At 40.1% G+C, this 20886-nt stretch overlaps 1 protein-coding gene across 2 annotated transcripts in view; it reads left to right on the top strand.

The window, feature by feature from the left end:
• The window catches only part of LOC120936490 (high density lipoprotein binding protein), a 52231-nt gene that overhangs the window by 24511 nt on the left and 6834 nt on the right, over nt 1–20886 (top strand). For both annotated transcript variants that reach the window (XM_040348875.1, XM_040348874.1), the window contains exons 8-23: nt 1445–1651; nt 1736–1843; nt 1971–2075; nt 2224–2302; nt 4689–4828; nt 4902–5006; nt 5132–5245; nt 11399–11485; nt 11705–11836; nt 14981–15199; nt 15963–16184; nt 17839–18057; nt 18146–18290; nt 18383–18531; nt 18651–18755; nt 19932–20066. In XM_040348875.1, coding sequence (XP_040204809.1) covers nt 1445–1651; nt 1736–1843; nt 1971–2075; nt 2224–2302; nt 4689–4828; nt 4902–5006; nt 5132–5245; nt 11399–11485; nt 11705–11836; nt 14981–15199; nt 15963–16184; nt 17839–18057; nt 18146–18290; nt 18383–18531; nt 18651–18755; nt 19932–20066 — 2271 coding nt within the window. The remainder of the gene's footprint in view (nt 1–1444; nt 1652–1735; nt 1844–1970; nt 2076–2223; nt 2303–4688; nt 4829–4901; nt 5007–5131; nt 5246–11398; nt 11486–11704; nt 11837–14980; nt 15200–15962; nt 16185–17838; nt 18058–18145; nt 18291–18382; nt 18532–18650; nt 18756–19931; nt 20067–20886) is intronic.

The following is a 20886-nucleotide window of genomic DNA, read 5'->3' as shown; positions in this document are numbered from 1 at the left end:
ATTATACCAGTAATAGCGCTGATCAGCGATTTTTATCTGGACTGCGATATTGCGGATAGATCGGACACTTTTGACACATTTTTGGGACCAGTAACAATTATACAGCGATCAGTGCTATAAAAATTCACTGATTACTGTATAAATGTCACTGGCAGGGAAGGGGTTAACACTAGGCGATCAAGGGGTTAATTGTGTTCCATAGGTGTGTTTATAACTGTGGGGGAGGGGACTGACTAGGAGGAGAGAGACATCGGTGTTCATATTGGTATGAAATCACGATCTGTCTCCTCTCCCCTGAGAGAACCGGGATCTGTGTGTTCTCGCTCTGTCGTGAGCGATCGTGGGTGCCCGGTGGTCATCGTGCCCGCCGGGCACTTTCAACAGCTCCAGCGGTGCGCGTGCCCCCCCCCCCCCCCCCAGTGATCAAAAGCCAAACTGATCAGTTGTATCAGTTCGCCCAGGGGTGCAAATATGCTGCAATTCAACTCCCGGCATTTTGTCGGGAAGGGGTTAAATTTACAGTTGGGTCTCTCGCACACGGTTTTACAGCTGCTTCTAGGGGCGTCAGCGTTTTTTTGCCTCTAAACGCTTCTCCATGTTGGCCTATGTGTCCATGCACACATAGGCTTTAAAGCGGAGCACCACCCTAAAGTGGAACTTCCGCTCATCGGAAACCCCCCCCCTTTCCGGTGTCACATCTGTCTAATGACAGGTATTAGCACCCACTTCGGCCACACAGTCTGCGGGTAGACTACGGGCAGGACGTTAGATCCCCCCCCGACCCCCCGTTGTGTTCTGGGAAACACACGGGTCCCAGAACACAGTGGGGACCAGTGAGTGCGATGCATGCGCCGCAGGGAACTGGGCAGTGAAGCCGCAATGCTTCACTTCCCGGTTCCCTCACCGAGGATGGCGGTGGGGGCAGCAGAGTGACAAGCGATCGCTCGTCCTCTGCTGCCGACGGCACTGGACTCCAGGACAGGTAAGTGTCCTAATATTAGAAGTCGGCAGCTACAGTATTTGTAGCTGCTGGCTCGCTTTAAGCAGCGTTTTAGTGGTGGGAGCTTTTAGAGGCAGGGAAAAAGCCAGTGTGTCTAGGAGCAGCACTTTTTGGGCAGAAAATATGCTTGACACTACTAAAGGGCTGCTAAACGTGCCTAAAAGCTAGTGCTTGAGCATGAGGTAACTTCAATGACCAGACTAAATTATTTATTTTGGCCAATTAAATGAATTGACACTTTTGCAAGTGTCGGCCATATTCTCTGCTAAAATGCTGCTGGCTTTTAGGAGTGTTAAAGTAAAGGCTTTAATCTCTTATAGGTCTTATAATTTACCTCCTAAAGCATGTTCTCCATTTAACACAATTATATAATTATGTTGTGACTTATTTGTTCAGTAAGTCGAAGTAGACTTGAGATCAATGTATGACTTTTCCTTCCTGCAGAAGAAGAAAACCACCAGCATTGCTGTGGAAGTGAGGAAGTCTCAACACAAATATGTCATTGGTCCTAAGGGCAACAGCCTGCAGGAGATCCTGGAGCGCACAGGAGTGTCTGTGGAAATTCCACCTAGTGATAGCAGTTCAGAGACTGTCATCTTGCGGGGAGAACCTGAGAAACTGGGTCAGGCATTAACAGAAGTGTATGCAAAGGTAAATACCAGTTGGATCATTTCTTCTGTAAATAAAAGGAAACTATGCACTAAGACCTCAGACATGTTTGTGGTCTCTTTCCAGGCTAACAGCTTTACAGTGGCCACTGTCTCTGCTCCATCCTGGTTGCATCGGTTCATTATTGGCAAAAAAGGACAGAACCTGGCAAAGATCACACAGCAGATACCAAAGGTGAGGTTTTCTGTAAATGTTAGCTTCTCTGGTATGCCAGAATACTTTCTCCTCTGCAGTGAATTGACATTGACTTTATTGCACTTCTAAAGTTCAATGACAAATGTTCTCATTGTGGTCTTTGTAGGTGCACATTGAGTTTACAGAAGGGGAAGATAAGATCTCCCTGGAGGGTCCCACAGAAGATGTTGCAGTTGCCCAACAGCAGATGGAAGTGCTCGTCACTGACCTGGTCAGTTGCAGTTTTGCTACTAAATCTTACTTTTGCAATTAATAGAATGTACTGGTTTTGCATAGCATTTATGGCTTTTTCCATAAAAAACATGATTTATTTCTGTGAACTTCATTATTTTATTTTTTTATTTTTTTTAATCTTTAAGATTGCTCGAATGGATTTTGCAGAGATAACCATTGATCATCGATTTCACAGGCATCTTATTGGGAAGAGCGGAACAAACAGTATGTATATTTAGTTTGTGTTTTAACATGCCAGTTTAGGTGGTGGATACAGTTATCCACTTTTCTCCTATAGCATTGGTGCCACTTTTTCATTACCTAAAGAGTGTGCTGCTAATATCAAGCCCTGCATGCTGCATTTGGGTGCATTGAATTGCGTTCTGCATGCAAAGTTATTCAAATTAAATATGTTTTTAAGAAACTTGAGTCTTTTCCGTGCATTACATGTTAGAATATGCGTTTTGTGGTACATAAGTTCTAAGAAGCAAAGAAGTTTTTGAGGGCTGTGCTATGTGTAAACATAAAAATATAATATTCATTTTAGAATTAGTGGGCTTATTCCACGTTGAAACTGTAAGTTGGCTTATACTGGCCAGTTGTGCAGTTAGCTTTGGCACTCTCAGGCTGACATTACTGGAAACTTGTACTAGGCTGCTGTTGACCACATAAGCACCTCTTGATCTAGGACAGCCTTGTACTGGTCTCCATTAACCTTTTGTAATTTTAAAGCCTCATACACACAATCAAATTTTTCGAAGGGAATTGTGTAATGACAGGCTGTTGGCAGAAAATCTGACCATTTGTATGCTCCATCGGACAATTGTTGGATTTTCCACGGACAAATGTTGGATGGCATGCTTTAAAATTTTCCATGGACGATTGTCTTGACTTTTGTACACATGCTCGGAAAATCCAAAAACAAAGTACAAACACTCATGCTCAGTATCAATGCTCACCGAACACTACATTAGTAGAAGGGTGAAGAGCTGAAAAAACACGTAGTTTTGTTGGCCGACAATTGTGTGCAGTTTGTATGAAAGACAAATTCCTGGCCAACGCCCTTCAGACAAAAGGTCCTATGCGTTGTCTGTGGAAAATCCGATCGTGTGTATGAGGCTTTACTTTTCAGAGCACAGAGTTGTCTTTCTTCTTCTGCCATATGGATTCTTGCTGGCCAATCTAGTGTAATTGTTAGTCTTGGTGACAAGGCACTATGCTTGGAATCAATAAGTAAGGCAATTTACTGTTGAACCTTACGTTTGCCATACGCTAGCAGAATTTTGTTCCAATTGTTTTGTTTTAAAACAGTCGTTTAATTTCTTACGCTTAGTGGGGTCAAACTGATCATTTTTGACTGTAGTTATGAGAATCTTGAAGGCTTGAATGTTTTTTTTTTTTTTTTTTTTTTTTTATATACTTTTAATATACAGTACAGACCAAAAGTTTGGACACACCTTCTCATTCAAATTTTACTTTATTTTCATGACCATGAAAATTGTAGATTCACACTGAAGGCATCAAAACTATGAATGAACACATGTGGAATTATACATAACAAAAAAGTGTGAAACTGAAAATATATTTCATATTCTAGGTTCTTCAAAGTAGCCACCTTTTGCTTTGATTACTGCTTGGCACACTCTTGGCATTCTCTTGATGAGCTTCAAGAGTTAGTCATTTGGCGCAGCACCCCATCACTCTCCTTCTTGGTCAAATAGCCCTTACACAGCCTGGAGGTGTGTTTGGGGTCATTGTCCTGTTGAAAAATAAATGATGGTCCAACTAAATGCAAACCGGATGGAATAGCATGCCGCTGCAAGATGCTGTGGTAGCCATGCTGGTTCAGTATGCCTTCAATTTTGATTAAAACCCCAACAGTGTCACCAGCAAAGCACCATCACACCTCCTCCATGCTTCACGGTGGGAACCAGGCATGTAGAGTCCATCCGTTCACCTTTTCTGCGTCGCACAAAGACACGGGGGTTGGAACCAAAGATCTCAAGTTTGGACTCATCGGACCAAAGCACAGATTTCCACTGGTCTAATGTCCATTCCTTGTGTTCTTTAGCCCAAACAAGTCTCTTCTGCTTGTTGCCTTTCTTTAGCAGTGGTTTCCTAGCAGATATTCTACCATGAAGGCCTGATTCACACAGTCTCCTCTTAACAGTTCTAGAGATGTGTCTGTTGCAAAAAGTGGCTACTTTGAAGAACCTAGAATATGAAATATATTTTCAGTTGTTTCACACTTTTTTGTTATGTATAATTCCACATGTGTTAATTCATAGTTTTGATGCCTTCAGTCAGAATCTACAATTTTCATAGTCATGAAAATAAAGAAAACTCTTTGAATGAGAAGGTGTGTCCAAACTTTTGGTCTGTACTGTATATGTAATTTTCGTTTGGAAAATTACTTTTATTCCAAAGTCGAATGTTAAAGGCAAGAAAAAGTTTTGAGGTACTTTCGACGACCATTTTTCAAGTCCTCAAATGTACGAACAGTCTTTGTGCGAACATTGTATGGCCAGTTTTAGACATTCTTTGACAGATTGGCATGTTGACATAAAACCCTTTCAGAAAGCAGTTTGAGTGTAATGGGGTTTCGTTTTAGTTAACAGGATCAAGGAACAATACAAAGTGTCAGTGCGAATTCCCCAGGACAGTGAAAAGAGCAATGCAATCCGGATTGAAGGTGATCCCCAGGGTGTACAGCAAGCAAAGAAAGAGTTGCTGGAGCTAGCATTACGAATGGTAAGTTGAGAAGAATTTGAAATTATTTATCTTTAGAAGAAAGACCAGTCGCTTAACACACATTTTGCTTCAGGAAAATGAGCGCACCAAGGACTTGATAATTGATCAGAAGTTCCATCGCACAATGATTGGTCAAAAAGGTGAAAGAATTCGGGAGATCAGAGAGAAATTCCCTGATGTAAGTAGCTGCTTGTCTCCCTTTAAAAAAAAAAAAAAAAAAAAAATTATATATATTATATTTTTTAATGTTCCCTTCCTTTTTGTCTCCTGTAGTTTCATTAGTATGTTTTAATTTTCTTCTAGGTGATCATTAATTTCCCAGATCCAGCTCACAAGAGTGACATTGTACAGCTGCGTGGGCCTAAGAATGAGGTGGAGAAGTGCACAAAGTATCTCCAGAAAATGGTGACAGAGATGGTAAGGGCAGATTTGTGACATCCAGTTTAGATTGCATTAAAAGTATGGGCAAAGTTATTTTTTTCCCCCAATGTCACAAGAGTACACTTTTGCTCTCCTATTACCCAGAGCAGGCTAAAAGCCAGCTGTCAAATGACCTCACAGATCAGCTTCAGGCTCTGGAAGGATCATGACCATATTTTTGGAATCCACATGGCACCCTCTTCAGCTAAGCGCTTCATTGAGTACTGAGGGGCAAAGAGGAAAGCAGTGATTGGCAGACCAAGAATTGAGCGATCATGTGAATTCGTTCTTGGGATTACATCTGGTGGTGGACCGCTGCAGCCTGGAGAAGTATGTGTGTTTTTGAAAACCACAAACTTCTCCTTCTTTTTTTTTTTATATAACCTGTAAAAATATAAATATGGGCGTGGTCTTTGCTGACTTGACATTAAATGGAATATAAACTTTCATGTTTTTTCACCTTAATGCATCCTATACATTACGGTGATAAAACATCCAACGATTAGCTGTCAGCCCCCCGGTTTACTTGCCTGAGTCCTCGGAAGTCCCACGTCGAACACGCTTGATCTCGGCCCCGGTCTTTTCAGCTCTTCATTGGATAGATTTATAGCAGTGCAGCCATTGGCTCGCGGTGCTGTCAATTGACACCGGGGGCAGGGTCCAGTCCTGAAGTTGGCGGCTATGGACACGCTTGCAAGGTAACCCCTTTGGGAGAGTGCTTCCCAGGGGGGTTACCAGAAGCGGGGAGAAACCAAGGCACCCCAGAAGACGTGGATCGGGGCCACTTACCAGTGGAGGTAAGTATAACATGTTTGTTAATTAAAAAAAAAAAAAAAAAAAATGTTTGAAGCTTTACAACCCCTTTAAGGCTCTGATGCTGTCCTTATTCTGGTTTCTTCTGGTTTCAATATCTAATGAGTCACTGATTGTAAGTTACCTGTTATTTTGTTTTCCTAAAAAATATATAATTTAATATTTGTATTGAAACTAAAAAAGTACCTTTACCATGACAATTAATGTACACTTCCTGTGGGCATCTAGGATTTGTCTTAATGGGCTAATGAGCATCTTTTGTAGGCAAGAACATGTTCTCTGCACTTGTTTTACCCCCTCCTTCATGACCAGGCCATTTTTTCGTTGCGGCACTGCGTTGCTGACAATTGCGTGGTCGTGCAACATTTTTTTCTCTTGGTGGTGGTTGATCATCACATCGTAAATGTTTTTATTTTTTGTGCAGTAAATTTTTTTTATATATATATATATATATATATATATATATATATATATATATATATATATATATATATATATATATATATATATATATAAAAATGTATTCCATTGTTTGTAGACACCAACGTTCGCGTAAACCAATACGCTTAATAGGATTCGTTGTTCAACAAAAACATGTTCTAGAATACATATTAGCCAAAATTTATGAAGAAATATATATTTTATTAGATGTGTTTTATAGCAGAAAGTACAAAATATATATATAATTTTGTACTTTCTGCTATAAAACACATCTAATAAAAAAAAAAATATTTCTTCATAAATTTTGGCTAATATGTATTCTAGAACATGTTTTGGTTGAACAACGAATCCTATTAAGTGTATTGGTTTACGCAAACGTTGGTGTCTACAAACCATGGAATTTAAAACAGATTTTTTTTTTTTTAATACTAGTAATGGTGGCAGTCAGCGACTTATAGCAGGAATGTGATATTGCAGCGGATAATTGAACTTGAGCTTTTGACACACTGGGAACCAGTGACACTGATGAGTGACACTGACATGATCAGTGCTAAAAAATATGCAGTCAATGTACTAATGACATTGGCTGGGAAGGGGTTAAACATCTAGGGCGATAAAAGGGTTAACTGTGTGCCTAGCCAGTATTTTTTTGTGTACGGTGTGGTTCTTTCACTGGGGGGAAGTAATGGATTCTAGTACCTGGTTTGCAAAAACATAGCCATTCCTTTGCCCACTGTCAGAACTTGGATATGCATTGTTTACCTGCGTATTACCAAATATCAGCGGGTGCCAGAGGACATAGTGTGCCTGGCACCTGCAGATCAACTTCTAGTGTGAATATTCACAGAAGAACGTGCTCCCCCTGCAGACGGAAGTGCAGAATCTTATTTATACGTGATCCTGCGCAGGAGAGCAGCCCTGTAGCAATAAAACCACTATGTAGCTAATGGGAAGTGTTTCAAACTGTAGTGCTGGCACTTGTGAAGTCTAGGGGAAAAGTAGCAATCTGTAGCAGCCATTTAGATTTCATCTTTCCCACTGAAATGTAATTGCAACTTCATGTTTCAGTACTCTTAAAACGATACCAGTGAATTTAGAAATTGTAAAGGATAAGTTCACCTTGTAGAACATGTTACCTCCATTTAGGGTGTAGGCATGTTCTTGTTCTGCTGCTCACCCCCTCACTGCCACCCTCAGTGTGACAGCAGGCGGGGGGGTTCTTGCTCTCCCCCCTTACCTGCTGTCAAATTTTAAAAACCACGTGGCTGTTTGGGGCTCTGCCCACACAGCCGCATCATTCATTCACAGTAATCTGTAAATTAAACTACAAGCCCATCCCCCACCTCCACAGATGGGCTTGTAGTTTGAATTGACTGTGGGTGCACTAATTGGAACACTCATATTTAATTCACACTGCCTACAACTTTGAAAGTGGCAGCCCATATAATATAGAGCTGCAGGCAGTGTGTGTAGGAGATATAAACAAAAATAATTTGCACTCAGGTTAAAAATGTGACCTGAAAAAAGTTCAATAGAAGATATAAAAAATTCAATGCAAACCACATATATAAAAACATGCACACAGTAATCATACACATCTAAAGTGCAAGTGACAAAAACTGTGTGTATGTGTGTATATATAAAATGTACACACACCCTATAATGTGAAACAAAGTGCAAACCGCAGTCAATACAAAGACTAGAGTGTTGACGAACACAATCTTGCAATCCCCTTGCTGGTGCCTGTGAAGGGAAATCCAACTCGGATAGTGTGCAAAGGGCTTACTAGAAGGTTATGACCTTCACATAAAGAGTGGTCAAAGACTTTAGGAAGTAAACTTTTTCCACAGATAAACCACAACTTTAGAGCTTCTCTGGCTTCCTCACTCCAAAAAAATCCAAGCCCAAAACATTCCCCTAGCTCAGCAGGATCAATATTCCATATAGAGATGTAAAACAAGAGACACTTCCTATAGTGTAGAACCACAAAATAAAAGCTTTTATTCGCTAAAACTGCACTTGCAAAAGTGTGACACATTCACAGCTGTGTGTGTAATCAGAATATGCGAAAATGTCAGAATCCAAGATGTCCGAATTGATGGTGACCTGTATCAGTCTTTATACATACATACATACATACATACATACATACATACACACAGACACAAGTTTATATATGGATTTTTTTAACTTGCACTTGTATATAAATATTCATATTTGGGCTATATATGGTTCTTTTGTGGTTTTTTTTTTTTTTTTTTTTAATTTTTTTTAATTTTTTTTTTTCTATTGTAGTTGCTTTTACAATGCATTACATAATTAACATTTTTGATTCATTTGTTACATAGTGCCACGCTTTGATAGTGTGTACAGGAGCCTGGCCTTGCACCTGCGATCTGATGTTCACAGGTGCAATACTTTGCAGGCTCCTGTTTTAAAAATTAATAAATTCACATTTTATTTATTTTTTGCCTTTTTAAAGGATGTGCATTTATTTTTAATGAAATGTGAACCTGGCCTTTAATTTAACTTGTTTTTACGCACAAGCATTTCTACAATTTTTGTGATGAGATCTGCCTGTGTTTTTGCGTTTTGTTCTCTGCTATTATCGGTTACTTATTCCTCAACCAAAGCCATTGTTAAAGGCCAAGTTGAATTCGAAGTCCAGGTAACTATTAAGTATACCTAAACCTGCTCCCACTGTTATTCTAAGCCTTCTCTAACTACCCTGTAAAGGAAAGATGTCTATATATAAGTTATTCTGATGATGCTCTGGTCCCATGATCGGCTTCCAGCATCAGGTTCAGTGTAGAGGAGAGACAGCTGACAACTGATGGTAAGCTTATGGGTGGCGTCATCAAATAGGCTCCGCAGCCTTTGTCGGCGATCTCTTCATTGAAGCTGGCCGCTGGATATATATATATATATATATATATATGTGTGTGTGTGTGTGTGTGTGTGTGTGTGTGTGTGTATATATATATATATATATATATATATATATATATATATATATATATATATATATATATATATATATATATATATACACACACACACACACACACACACACACACACACACACACACACACACACACACACACACACACACACACACACACACACACACACACACACACACACACACTATATATGTATGTATGTGTATATATACCTCTTTCCTTTACAGGACAGTTACAGTAGGCTTAGCATGGGGGGGGAGCAGAGGTGGCACATTTCCATATAGTTGACATTTGATCGCTTTGACAGTATGACCACAACCACAGAAAAAACAAAGCATTGCACTCGTGATTTGTGGATCCAGGCTCCTGCAGAGTCTTCCGCTAGTTTGCTGCCTGTACCTCGGTACAGGCTATCAGGCGAAGAGCTGGAGGAAGTGTCAATGGATTATGAGCCTAGGTTCGTTTTATGTGCGATGTGGAAACCAGCGCGATTACAGAGCAGGTTCCTGCATCGCATCTCTCCCGTAGGCCGTTCACACTGCCCTCTGCAAACCGCTGCGGCTGTCAATACATTGTTAACCTCCCTGGTGGTATGATTAGGTCTGTTTTTAGCGTGGAAATTTGGCATTTTATATTGTAGGCCTGTAATTCTTGGGAATAACTCAAATATGTCCAAACAAGAGTCTAGTAGACATCCCGGGTGTGATAGTTTGAAACACAAAATTTTTATATAAATAACTATGATTCTAATTTACTATTGCTGTTTTCTAGCCGGTCTAAAACTGCTTTTGATGTAAAGAGATGCTTTTTGATTGTCATGGACATTCTCAAGTTTCCTGGCAGAAATAGTATATATAATATATAATATAAAAGTGCACTGGACAAAGCATTAGGGACAAAAGGGATGTGAAATTTGATACAGTACACTGTAATCTTACAGATTTACATTACTGTTTTTTTTTTTTTTTGCATTTGGCGCAGAGCTTCGTCCCCATGCATCGTGAAGCTCACAGGGAACAGATTAATGACACCCTCAAATTGGTTCACAGATCGCAGTGTGCACTGTGAATCGGATCGCATGGGTGAAGAACACACATGCGATCCGACTCTAGTGCAGGGATAAAAGGTCCCTGCACTATTTTCGTGCGAGTTCAGCCATACGACTATGACTGAACTCCCACTGCACAGACATCGCGTGTGATTGGCACCTGTGGTGCGGGTGTGAATCGAATGCGATGTCTGAAATCTCACATATGTGAACCTAGGCTGAGACTACAAGTGCAGTGATTTCCAGTCCAATGAGGGCTACGGATCTGTGTGCCACAGTGGCAGATGGGACTTGTATTTGTTCATAGTTCTCTGTGAAAGAATAACATGGCCTTGGGGGCATTGACTATTCAATTTCAGTCTGTGTACAGTGCCTCCAAGCTTTATTCTCCATTTTAAACAGATTTGTATTGCAACAATTTACAAGTAAATAAAAAAAATACATCTGCTACAACAGTGCAATACTGTTCATTCATTGTTGTGGATACATAAACGATTCTCAAGAGAGATGGTAGTTAACAGTTAAAATCGTTGAAAATACAAAAAAAGCTTGGATTTTGCTTAAGTGTGCGCTCCAAAATGTAGCTATATAGCCATCAGAAAAATGGTGAATATAGAAAGTGAGGGCTGCACAATGTAAAGCTACATGATTTAAAGAAAACCTGGGAAGGCTTGCATCATGTTCCGACTTCTACTGCAGCAGAAATGAAAAAATGTGCAGTTTTTATTAGGAGATAATCCTTGATCTGTGGTGTTCAAAAGTTCATTTTTAACTTGATGAAATTACTTCAGGTCACAGCATTCATATCTGTCCAATTGGTATACTTTGGTGGTGTCATATTGAGTATTATGTATATAGATTGGATAACCTACTTTCCTTGCAGGTGGAGAACAGTTACACCATCTCTGTGCCGATCTTTAAGCAATTTCACAAGAACATTATTGGAAAGGGTGGTGCCAACATCAAAAAGGTATGCGTTTTTTTTTGTTTTTTTATTTTTATTTAAAGCCTAAGTGTTCTTTTAAAAAAGAAAAATACAAATCAGCACACGGGACATGACTTGGTATTAAGTCATATCCGTTAGTGCTGATTGTTTGCTTTCTATTTTGACTACACTTTGGTTTTAAAAACGCTGTTTCACCTTGTTTTTCATTCTTGTGACGATTGCCTTTCCATCCACCATGTTCAGATTCGTGAAGAATGTAACACTAAGATTGACCTCCCGGCTGAAAACAGCAACTCAGAAATGATTGTCATCACCGGGAAGAAAACCAACTGCGAGGCTGCACGTGATAGAATCCTGGCTATCCAGAAGGAACTGGTAATTCATTTTAAAGACTTCCATGTTGTAAAATGGGAGGACTAGGGTTAAGAGTAAGATGTAAAATGGAGGGAAGGGAATAAGAAGTAAAATGGGCAAAAGGAGGTCAAATGCATTATGCTGCCAAAGTACAGAAAATGGGAAATTGTTAAATCTATTAAACACTTAAGGACCTTGCCTGTTTTCCAGACTTGGTGTTTACAAGATTAAAACAGTTTTTTTTGCTAGAAAATTACTTGGAACCCCCAAACATTATATATATCTTTTTTTTTTTTTTTCTAACACCCTATAGAATAAAATGGCAGTCATTGCAATACTTTTTGTCACACCGTATTTGCTCAGCGGTCTTGCAAGCACACTTTTTTTGGAAAAAAACATTTTTGAGTTAAAAAAAAAATAAGACAACAGTAAACTTGGCCCAATTTTTTTTATATTGTGAAAGATAATGTTACGCTGAGTAAAATTATACCCAACATGTCACGCTGTAAAATTGCGCCCGCTCTTGGAATGGCGTGAAACTTTTACCCTTAATCTCCATAGGCGACGTTTAAAAAATTCTATAGGTTGCATCTTTTGAGTTGCAGAGGTGGTCTAGGGCTAGAATTATTGCTCTCGCTCTAACAATCGCGGCGATACCTCACTTGTGCGGTTTGAACACCGTTTCATATGCGGGCACTTCTCATGTATGCGGGACGGGGCGCTTTTTGTGTTTTATTTTAATTTATTTTTATTAATTTTTACACTTAAAAAAAAAAAAAAAAAAATGGGTCACTTTTATTCCCTTGACAGGTCCTCTTGAATATGAGATCTGGGGTCAAAAAGACATCAGATCTCATATTTAGACTAAAATGCAATAAAAAAAAAAAATTGTCATTTGGAAAAATTACAACAGGAAAATATGCCTTTAAGAAGCATGGGGGCGGAAGTGATGTTTTGACGTCCCTTCCGCCCTGCTATGGAGATGGGTGGGGGCCATCTTGCCCTCATTGGTATACCAGCTGTGCAGGAGGAAGGGACCCGATCACCTCTGCCGACGGCTCCGGTAAGCGGCGGAGGGCGTGGGAGAGCGGAAGGAGGGAGGGGGCACTCTCCCGCCATTGCTAACGGTGATCTTGCGGCGAATCCACCGCAGAGGACACCATTATCGTTAACAGGACCGCTCACAGGAAAGATGGATATCTCGGTTTTGGCAGCAGCTGCTGCCGTTACCGAGATATCAATCTTTAAAATGCCGACTATATATATATCTATATATATATATATATATATATATATATATATATATATATATATATATATATATATATATATATATATATGTATATATGTGTGTGTGTGTGTGTATATATATATATAGTTTAAGTAATTTCTGTTCAGTTTTTTCACAAATTACGATAACAAATTGGGGGATCCATATTGGTTCTAGTAATGGAATTTATGGAGGCAGAGGTATCCGAGGAACTGGCTTGGTTGAAGCTTAATAAAGCAATGGGTCCTGATGGTTTTCATTCCAGAGTTGTTGGTTGAAATTGGAGGTCTAGTTGTTGGACTATTAACTGATCTTTTTAATCAATCTCTTCTAACAGAAGTTCCCCATGACAGGCAGACGGCTAATAATGTTCCTATCCAAAAGAAGGGTAGCAAGGTAGAAGATGGCAATTACAGGCCAGTGAGTTTAACGTCTGTTTTAGTCAGGTTAATGGAATCACTCCTAAAAATTATCATTGATCACTTAAACGCACATTTTGCTGAACCCAAAGCTTTATGGAGGACATATGTCAGACTAATCTGAATTTGACTAGATCACTAATGTTTTATACCAGGGTGGCACTGTGGGCATGGTATATCTTGATTTCAGCCAAGCATTTTATACAGTTTAGTGCAATCTGCTATAAAAGTTGTACAAGCTAGGACTTAACCCTTAGGTCAAGTGGATATGCATTTGGCTAAAGGACAGATACCAGAGTGTTTGTTCATTCGGAACAAAAACCAGACACTAGAGGTGTACCACAATGCTCTGTACTACGTCATGTTCTATTTAATCTATATGTAAGTGATCTAGTTAAAGATTTGTTGGGCAAGATTTGTTGTTTTGCTGATGAGACAAAAGGTGTACAATAGGGTTGATATCCCTCGTTGTCTGCAATATGGAACATGATTTGACATTGCTGAAAACTGCAGTTTAATGTTTTAAATTGTAAAATTATGCACCTAGGGAACAAATCCCTTGACATAATAATGTGTGTGTGTGTGTGTGTACAGTGTTTGCAAGCACTACAGAAGAAAGATTGGGGGTACTTATTTCAGATGATTGCAAAATGAGCAAACAGGCAGTAGAAAAAGCAAATGGAATTCTAGGATGCATCACTAAAGAGATCACCAGAAGGAGGATATTTGGTGAGACCTCATTTAGAATACTGTCTAGTTCTGGAGATTTCACTTGCCAAAAAATAATTAATTAGGTTTTATCTTGTCTCCAGATTTGTTTATCTGGAGCGACTTCAGGAACCTAAAATGTGCAGTCTGGAGGAAAGAAGTGAAATGGGAGACCCAATTGAAAACTTTAAATACATCAAGGGGGTTATTAAGGTTCAGGAGGGCAGCATTGTCAATATAAAGCCAAGATCAAGGACACGGGGACATGACTTCAAACTAGCAGAAGGAAAGTTTAAAACGAATCTTAGAAAGTATTTTTACCGAAAGGGTAATTGATGCTTAGAATAGACTTCCAGCAGAGGTAGTGAGTCAGTAAACAGTAAGTGAATTAAAATGTGCTTGGGACAAACACAGATCTAAATTCTGACAAATAAGTAAAAATGGGGCAAACTTTGGTAGATCTCTTGGTCTTTTTTTTTTTTTTTTTCTGTGGTCTGATTCTAGGGTGGGGTGTGAGGGGTGGTGGTGGTGTGAAGGGAGTAAGAAGTGTAAATGGTACTTAGATGGGATCCAGTTCTATAAGCTCTAGCTAGCTTCTCTGTTTTCACAGCTGCCATGTCACTATCAAGTCTTGAATAGTTGATAGGCTTTTAAGCTAGCCACCATATTTTTCTTTATAGGACAGTTATAAACCTCTTTAGCGAACACCCACACTTCTGAAGTAGATTAAAGATTTATTAAAATTTTGCTTTTTGTCCATAACTCTAGGCAAACATCACAGAAATGGAGGTCAGCATTCCATCAAAATTGCACAACTCGCTAATTGGAGCCAAGGGACGCTTCATAAGATCCATCATGGAAGAGTGCGGAGGTGTACATATTCACTTCCCAAGTGAGGGCTCTGGCAGTGATACAGTCACCATCCGAGGACCAGCTCAGGATGTAGAGAGAGCCAAGAAACAGCTGCTGCAGCTGGCAGAGGAGAAGGTAAGATGTGTGGTCTCAGGAAATGAATAAGCACTAGTAATGGGTATCCATTTCTCTAGTTTTTGTGGATAGTTATTGCATGCGTGTGTTAGCATTTGTAATTATTGGTCCACTGAGATTAAAATTTTAAACATCAAGAAAGGACCTGTAAGATACCTACATGTAGGCTGCATACATTATCTATCTGTACAGTAAATCTGTTACTTACACAGACGACTGATCTTTTAATCACGTGTTACCATAATTCACAATTGGTATTATAGCCAGCTGTGTCATATATGCATTTCCCAGCTCATCTCAAAAACTGTTCCACCTACAGAGATTTTTTTTTTCCTTTCATCTATTGCCTACTTTCTGTACCAGTTGATAGCTTGAGATTTTTTCCACTTGGCACTATTGTGAAGGCTTACTTTGGAAAGAATGAACTTTTATGCTGCCGAATGAAATGGTTAATTTCTTATCAGACACGGGGGGGTTATTTACGAAAGGCAAATCGAAAGTGCACTTGGAAGTGCAGTCTCTGTAGCTCTGAGGGGGACATGCAAGGAAAATAAACAGCATTTTTGCTTGCACATGATTGGATTATAAAATCAGCAGAGCTTCCCCTCAGATCTACAGCGACTGCACTTACAAGTGCACTTGCAGTGCAAAGTAGATTTGCCTTTAGTAAATGTCCCCCACTGTATGCTTCTCAATTTTGGGTGGTCCTGCAAAAACAAAGTATTTTGCTTATGCTGTAATAAAGACGTTTATTATTTTCCAGCAAACAAAGAGCTTTACCACAGAATTGCGAGCCAAGCCAGAATACCACAAATTCCTGATTGGGAAAGGTGGTGGAAACATCCGTAAAGTACGGGACCAGACAGGAGCTCGTATCATATTTCCCACTGCTGAGGATAAAGACCAACAGCTCATCACCATTGTGGGCACAGAGGAGGCAGTGAAGGAGGCTCAGAAGGAACTTGAGTTTCTCATCAAAAGCTTGGTAAGACTTGCATTTTAAAAACCTACTCTATGGCCATACCAGGAGCAGAGCCTAGTCTTGTAACCTGTCGGTCACATGACTGGCTCTCTACCAATGAGAGCACATAGAGGTCAGGGGGAGGGGCGACCTAAAAGGCTTCTTATTCCAAACAACCAAGTGTTGATTTTGCACTAGTCGTGATCAAATTGTTGCTGCAGCAGAAAAGATTTCTTTAAATACTAATTTGGTTTCCCTGCCCATGTTTAGATTGGTGACCTGGTCTGTTTACTAAAAATATGGAACAGCATGCAGGTGGAAATAATTGGCCACATCCCGCATGGTAGCAAGAAGCGTGACGGATCCCGCCTGCCCTCCCCGGAGCCTCCTAGTTTTGAGCAGAAGTTAGTTGAGGATGGGGGAAGAGCTAAATGCTCAGGATTCTGTGGAGGGCCTGGCAGATGAGTCTGCTTCTTAACAATCTGGACAAGAAGATATCCAGTTGATGTCTGCCTCTCAGTCGCAGAGGCTTTTGAGCCAGTGTCTTACCGAAATGATTCGTTCTGCCTTTAAGTTGCCTCTTACAGAGGTTACAGAGCCCCCCTGGACCTCTATGGGGGTCCCTAAGGCCTCTTCAGGCCGCATAGGCCTTCCCTTTCCTTGTTGGAACAGACGTATGCTGATTGGGAACATCCAGAGTTTCAGTGGAGCATGCCAGCCGTAGCTGCAGCAGTCTCTTCCTTAAACAAGAACTTAACTTGTCTGGTAGATGAAGCACAGAGCTTGAAGAAATTTGAGTCATTAAGAGCTTCCTTTTCTTTAGCCAGTTCAGCTATTCAGCCAGCTGTTGCAGCAATTGGTATCTGCTAGTCCATAAAGGGAGGATGATCTGGCTGAAAATAAGACAGATATTCCTTGAGTGCTGTTTTTTGCTGTTGATGCCCTTAAAAGATTCAATACAGTAGGTTTCTCGTTTGGCTCTCTTGTCTGTACACATGCGCAAACACTTGTGGCTTAAGAACTGGTCAGCCGTGCTTCCTTTTAAAAACGTTTTTTGGCAGGTTTCCCCTTTAATGGGGAACGTTTGTTTTGGTTATCATTTGGACAAATATAGCCAAAAGATTTCCGGAGGGAAGAGTTTTCTACTTCCTGTGAAGAAAAGCACACCACCTGGGCTTTTTGGCATCAGATATTTGTGGCTCAGATTAGTAAGGCTGCTACCTGGTCTTCAGTGCATACGTTCACAATATTTTATCAAGTTGATGTTCGAGTAGCCGAGGATTTGGTTTTCAGGCGCAGTGTATTTTGCGTATTTTGAATATTAGCCTAACTCTGTGTCCCATAAAGTATGAAAGAAATTTTCGTTATACTTGCCTCTAAAAATCATTTTTTTTTTGTTTTGAGTACATCATGGGACACAGAGGTCCCTCCCCTCTTTTTGAGGTTTCAGTGCTTGCTACAAAAACCAAAGTACTTCTTGTATGGGAGGGGTTCTATAGGGGATCACTTTCTTTCTAAAGACCTTTGGTCTATCAGTGTCCATTCACCTGGAGATGAATTATAACCCAGTAGGTAATGAATTTTAGCCTAACTCTGTGTCTTATGATGTACTCAAAGAAAATGATTTTATAGGCAAGTATGACGAAGAAAATGGATGTATAATATCTTTTTCTCCTAGGATAACATTGTAGAAGATTCCATGTCTGTGGATCCTAAACACCATCGTTACTTTGTGATCCGGAGAGGACAAGTGCTGCGTGATATCGCAGAGGAGTATGGTGGTGTAGCTGTCAGCTTTCCCCGCTCTGGTGTGCAGAGTGATCGTGTTACCCTGAAAGGTGCAAAAGAATGTGTAGAAGCTGCAAAGAAGAGGATCCTAGACATTATTGAGGATTTGGTAAGATTCAGCTGACCAGCTTGTTGCTATTTGTGTAGCATTTCTGGATAACTGTGGCAATAATGTGGTGGTTATTACTATTATCCAGGAGGCTCAAGTGACCATTGAGTGCATGATTCCTCAAAAATTCCATCGCTCTATAATGGGACCTAAAGGCTCTAGAATCCAGCAGATTACTAGAGAGCATGGCGTGCAGATTAAATTTCCTGATCGTGAGGAGAACCCTCAGGGAGGTAACGAAAGCTCACTGCTAGTGCTGTAGTATGAAAAACAATGTATTTAAACATGGGCTTTCTCCAACTCATTCTGCATTTCTTTTCACTAGCACCCAATGCTGAGTCGCCAGCACAAGAGAATGGGGAGGAAGGGCTAGAGGCTAAAGTTGCTCCTGAGCCTGGCTCGCCTAAGAAGTGCGACATCATATTGATATCTGGCCGGAAGGAGAGATGCGATGGAGCCAATGAAGCACTAAAGGTAAGTGAACACTGTTTTTCATCAGTAATTTTTTGAACATTTAACCCGTGCCATGTTAAGTAACACCTTATGTTTTAACTGCTTGTTACTTTTCTAATTTTAGTTTGTCCTTTCTGTAGGCACTTGTACCTGTCAGTATTGAAGTAGAGGTCCCATACGATCTTCATCGTTACATCATTGGACAGAAGGGGTCTGGCATTCGTAAGATGATGGATGAGTTTGAGGTGGGTATATTGGTAAAGCTGAAAGACGTCTAAAGTCTTCTATGAAATATGTGCTTTTTATAATGCTTCATTGTGAAGTATCAGTCTGCAGTTATCTGTATCTTGTGATTTTATTGGCATGGTTTACCTAGAACAATTGGTCTGTGACTAGAAACGTTACTGTTCAAAAACAAGTCTTGTTTGTTCTGCTAATTTTATTGCGAATGCTCTTCAGGTATTTAAGCTTTTGCAGGTTCTGCAGCTGCTTGAATACAGTAGCTGGCAGTGGAAGTTCCTTAATCCACGCTGCCATTATACATGGGGAAATCTATGCGGGTATGGCTAGCCTGGGAGTTGACCCTATTTGTCCTGACAGCTGACGTGATTTAATATTACTTGCTAACTGCTTAATTCAGGGTTGTCTTTTCTGGTCACCTGCTCTGTTCTACTTACACCCCCCCCCCCCATAAACTGAATTTGTACCTGCATGAAGATGTGTAGTCCATTTTGGGCTTGAGCAAACAAGTGTACCTACCTTCACAAGGGGGACATGGAGGATGTCTGGCGCATTCTACTTTGTATTTAAAGTGGAGTTTCCATCCCAAATTTTTTTTCTTCATTATTGTGCTCATTAGACCTAAAAAAGTAAAAAAATAAATTTTTATTTTTTTACTCATCTGGAAATGCCTGTTGCTATGCGGTCCCATGAAATCTGCCTTTGAAATCACCTAGGATTCTGACATCGTCTCCCTCTAATGCTCCTGGGAAATGTGTGTCATTTCCCAGGATGCAGTGCGCTGTCCAATTATGACACCCCATCCAAGACTTCCAGGAAGTAAGTGCTTGTAGGCTTCACAATGCCCACAAGCAAAATGACAATGGTGTAGACATAGTTTTATAAACTATCTTTTTTTGAATATCTATGCGGATCGGCGGCGGATTGTAAAATAGTAAGTGACCGGATTTATATTATAAAAACGCAGGATGAAAGGACATACATTTAAAAAATGCAAATTGTGGTTGGAACTCCGCTTTAAACATACTGCATTTATTTTATTAAAGTGAGTTTACTGTCCTTTTATTGCACATTCAAATTATTGAACCTAATCTTGATTGTTTCTTTTTTTTTTTTTTTTTTTTAAAGCAATATATTAGAATGAAAAGTGCTTCACCCTTATGCAAATTCTCATGTTACAGGTGAACATCCAAGTGCCTGCTCCTGAACTCCAGTCTGACCTTATCATCATCACTGGCCTTTCCAGTAACCTAGATCGAGCTAAAGGTGGACTTCTAGACAGAGTGAAGGAACTTCAGGCTGAGCAGGAGGATCGGGTGAGTCCTATGAAAATGTGACCTGTTCAGTGCTGTCATGTGTGGGCATTTCCCAGTCTTATTGACATCAACCTCTCAAAAGCTAACCATGTCTGTGAGAATCCTAGAAATCAATATTTTGTAAGCAAATCATTTGGAAATATTTCTAATGACTTTCATGCTTTGCTCCTAATGTTAAGTACTGACACAGACTTTCCTGTTGGTCATCATTCTAGACTCTAAAGCATGAGGAGTATCTGCGCTATCAAATCAACTACTACCCAATACAAAATAGAAAGCAGCCAGCACAATCTGTTTTGAGTTACAAATAAAACCATATGTACGCACAAGTCCACACACGGCGTTAAATAAGTGAAACAGTCCTTTAAATAGAAAGGATAGAATCCCAGCACCAGCTTCAGTGTGTAATAGCAGCACTCCACACCACAGTGACAATCAAATCTCCTTACCAGAAGAGGAATAACGGGTATATAACCAAGATCTGATCAACAGCCCCCACGCCAATCACTTTATGAAAAGCTCAGCACTGTAGCAGCTTGTTGGAAAGGCTTGCATTAATCGCCTCTCTGTATAGGAAAGTTGGCTAGGACTTCAGGTAACCAGATTCACTTGTGTATATGCTCTCAATCATGAGGATGATGCCACCATCCCTTTTCAGGTGACTGAAAATAATCGATTCAAAAGATTGATTCTTTCATGAACTGGACATCATTAATTGTGGCCAGAGCAGGGTGGAATGGAGTGGCTCCGACATGCCTCAGTATGAAGAAGGCTTTAATATGTGCTGCATCATTGTTTTATGTCACCCTCATGATTGAGA

Source organism: Rana temporaria, chromosome 4, assembly GCF_905171775.1.
Source record: "Rana temporaria chromosome 4, aRanTem1.1, whole genome shotgun sequence".
Classification (NCBI taxonomy): Eukaryota; Metazoa; Chordata; class Amphibia; order Anura; family Ranidae; genus Rana; species Rana temporaria.
Note: the sequence above shows the minus strand (reverse complement) of the source record. Positions and strands in the feature narration are given on the sequence as shown.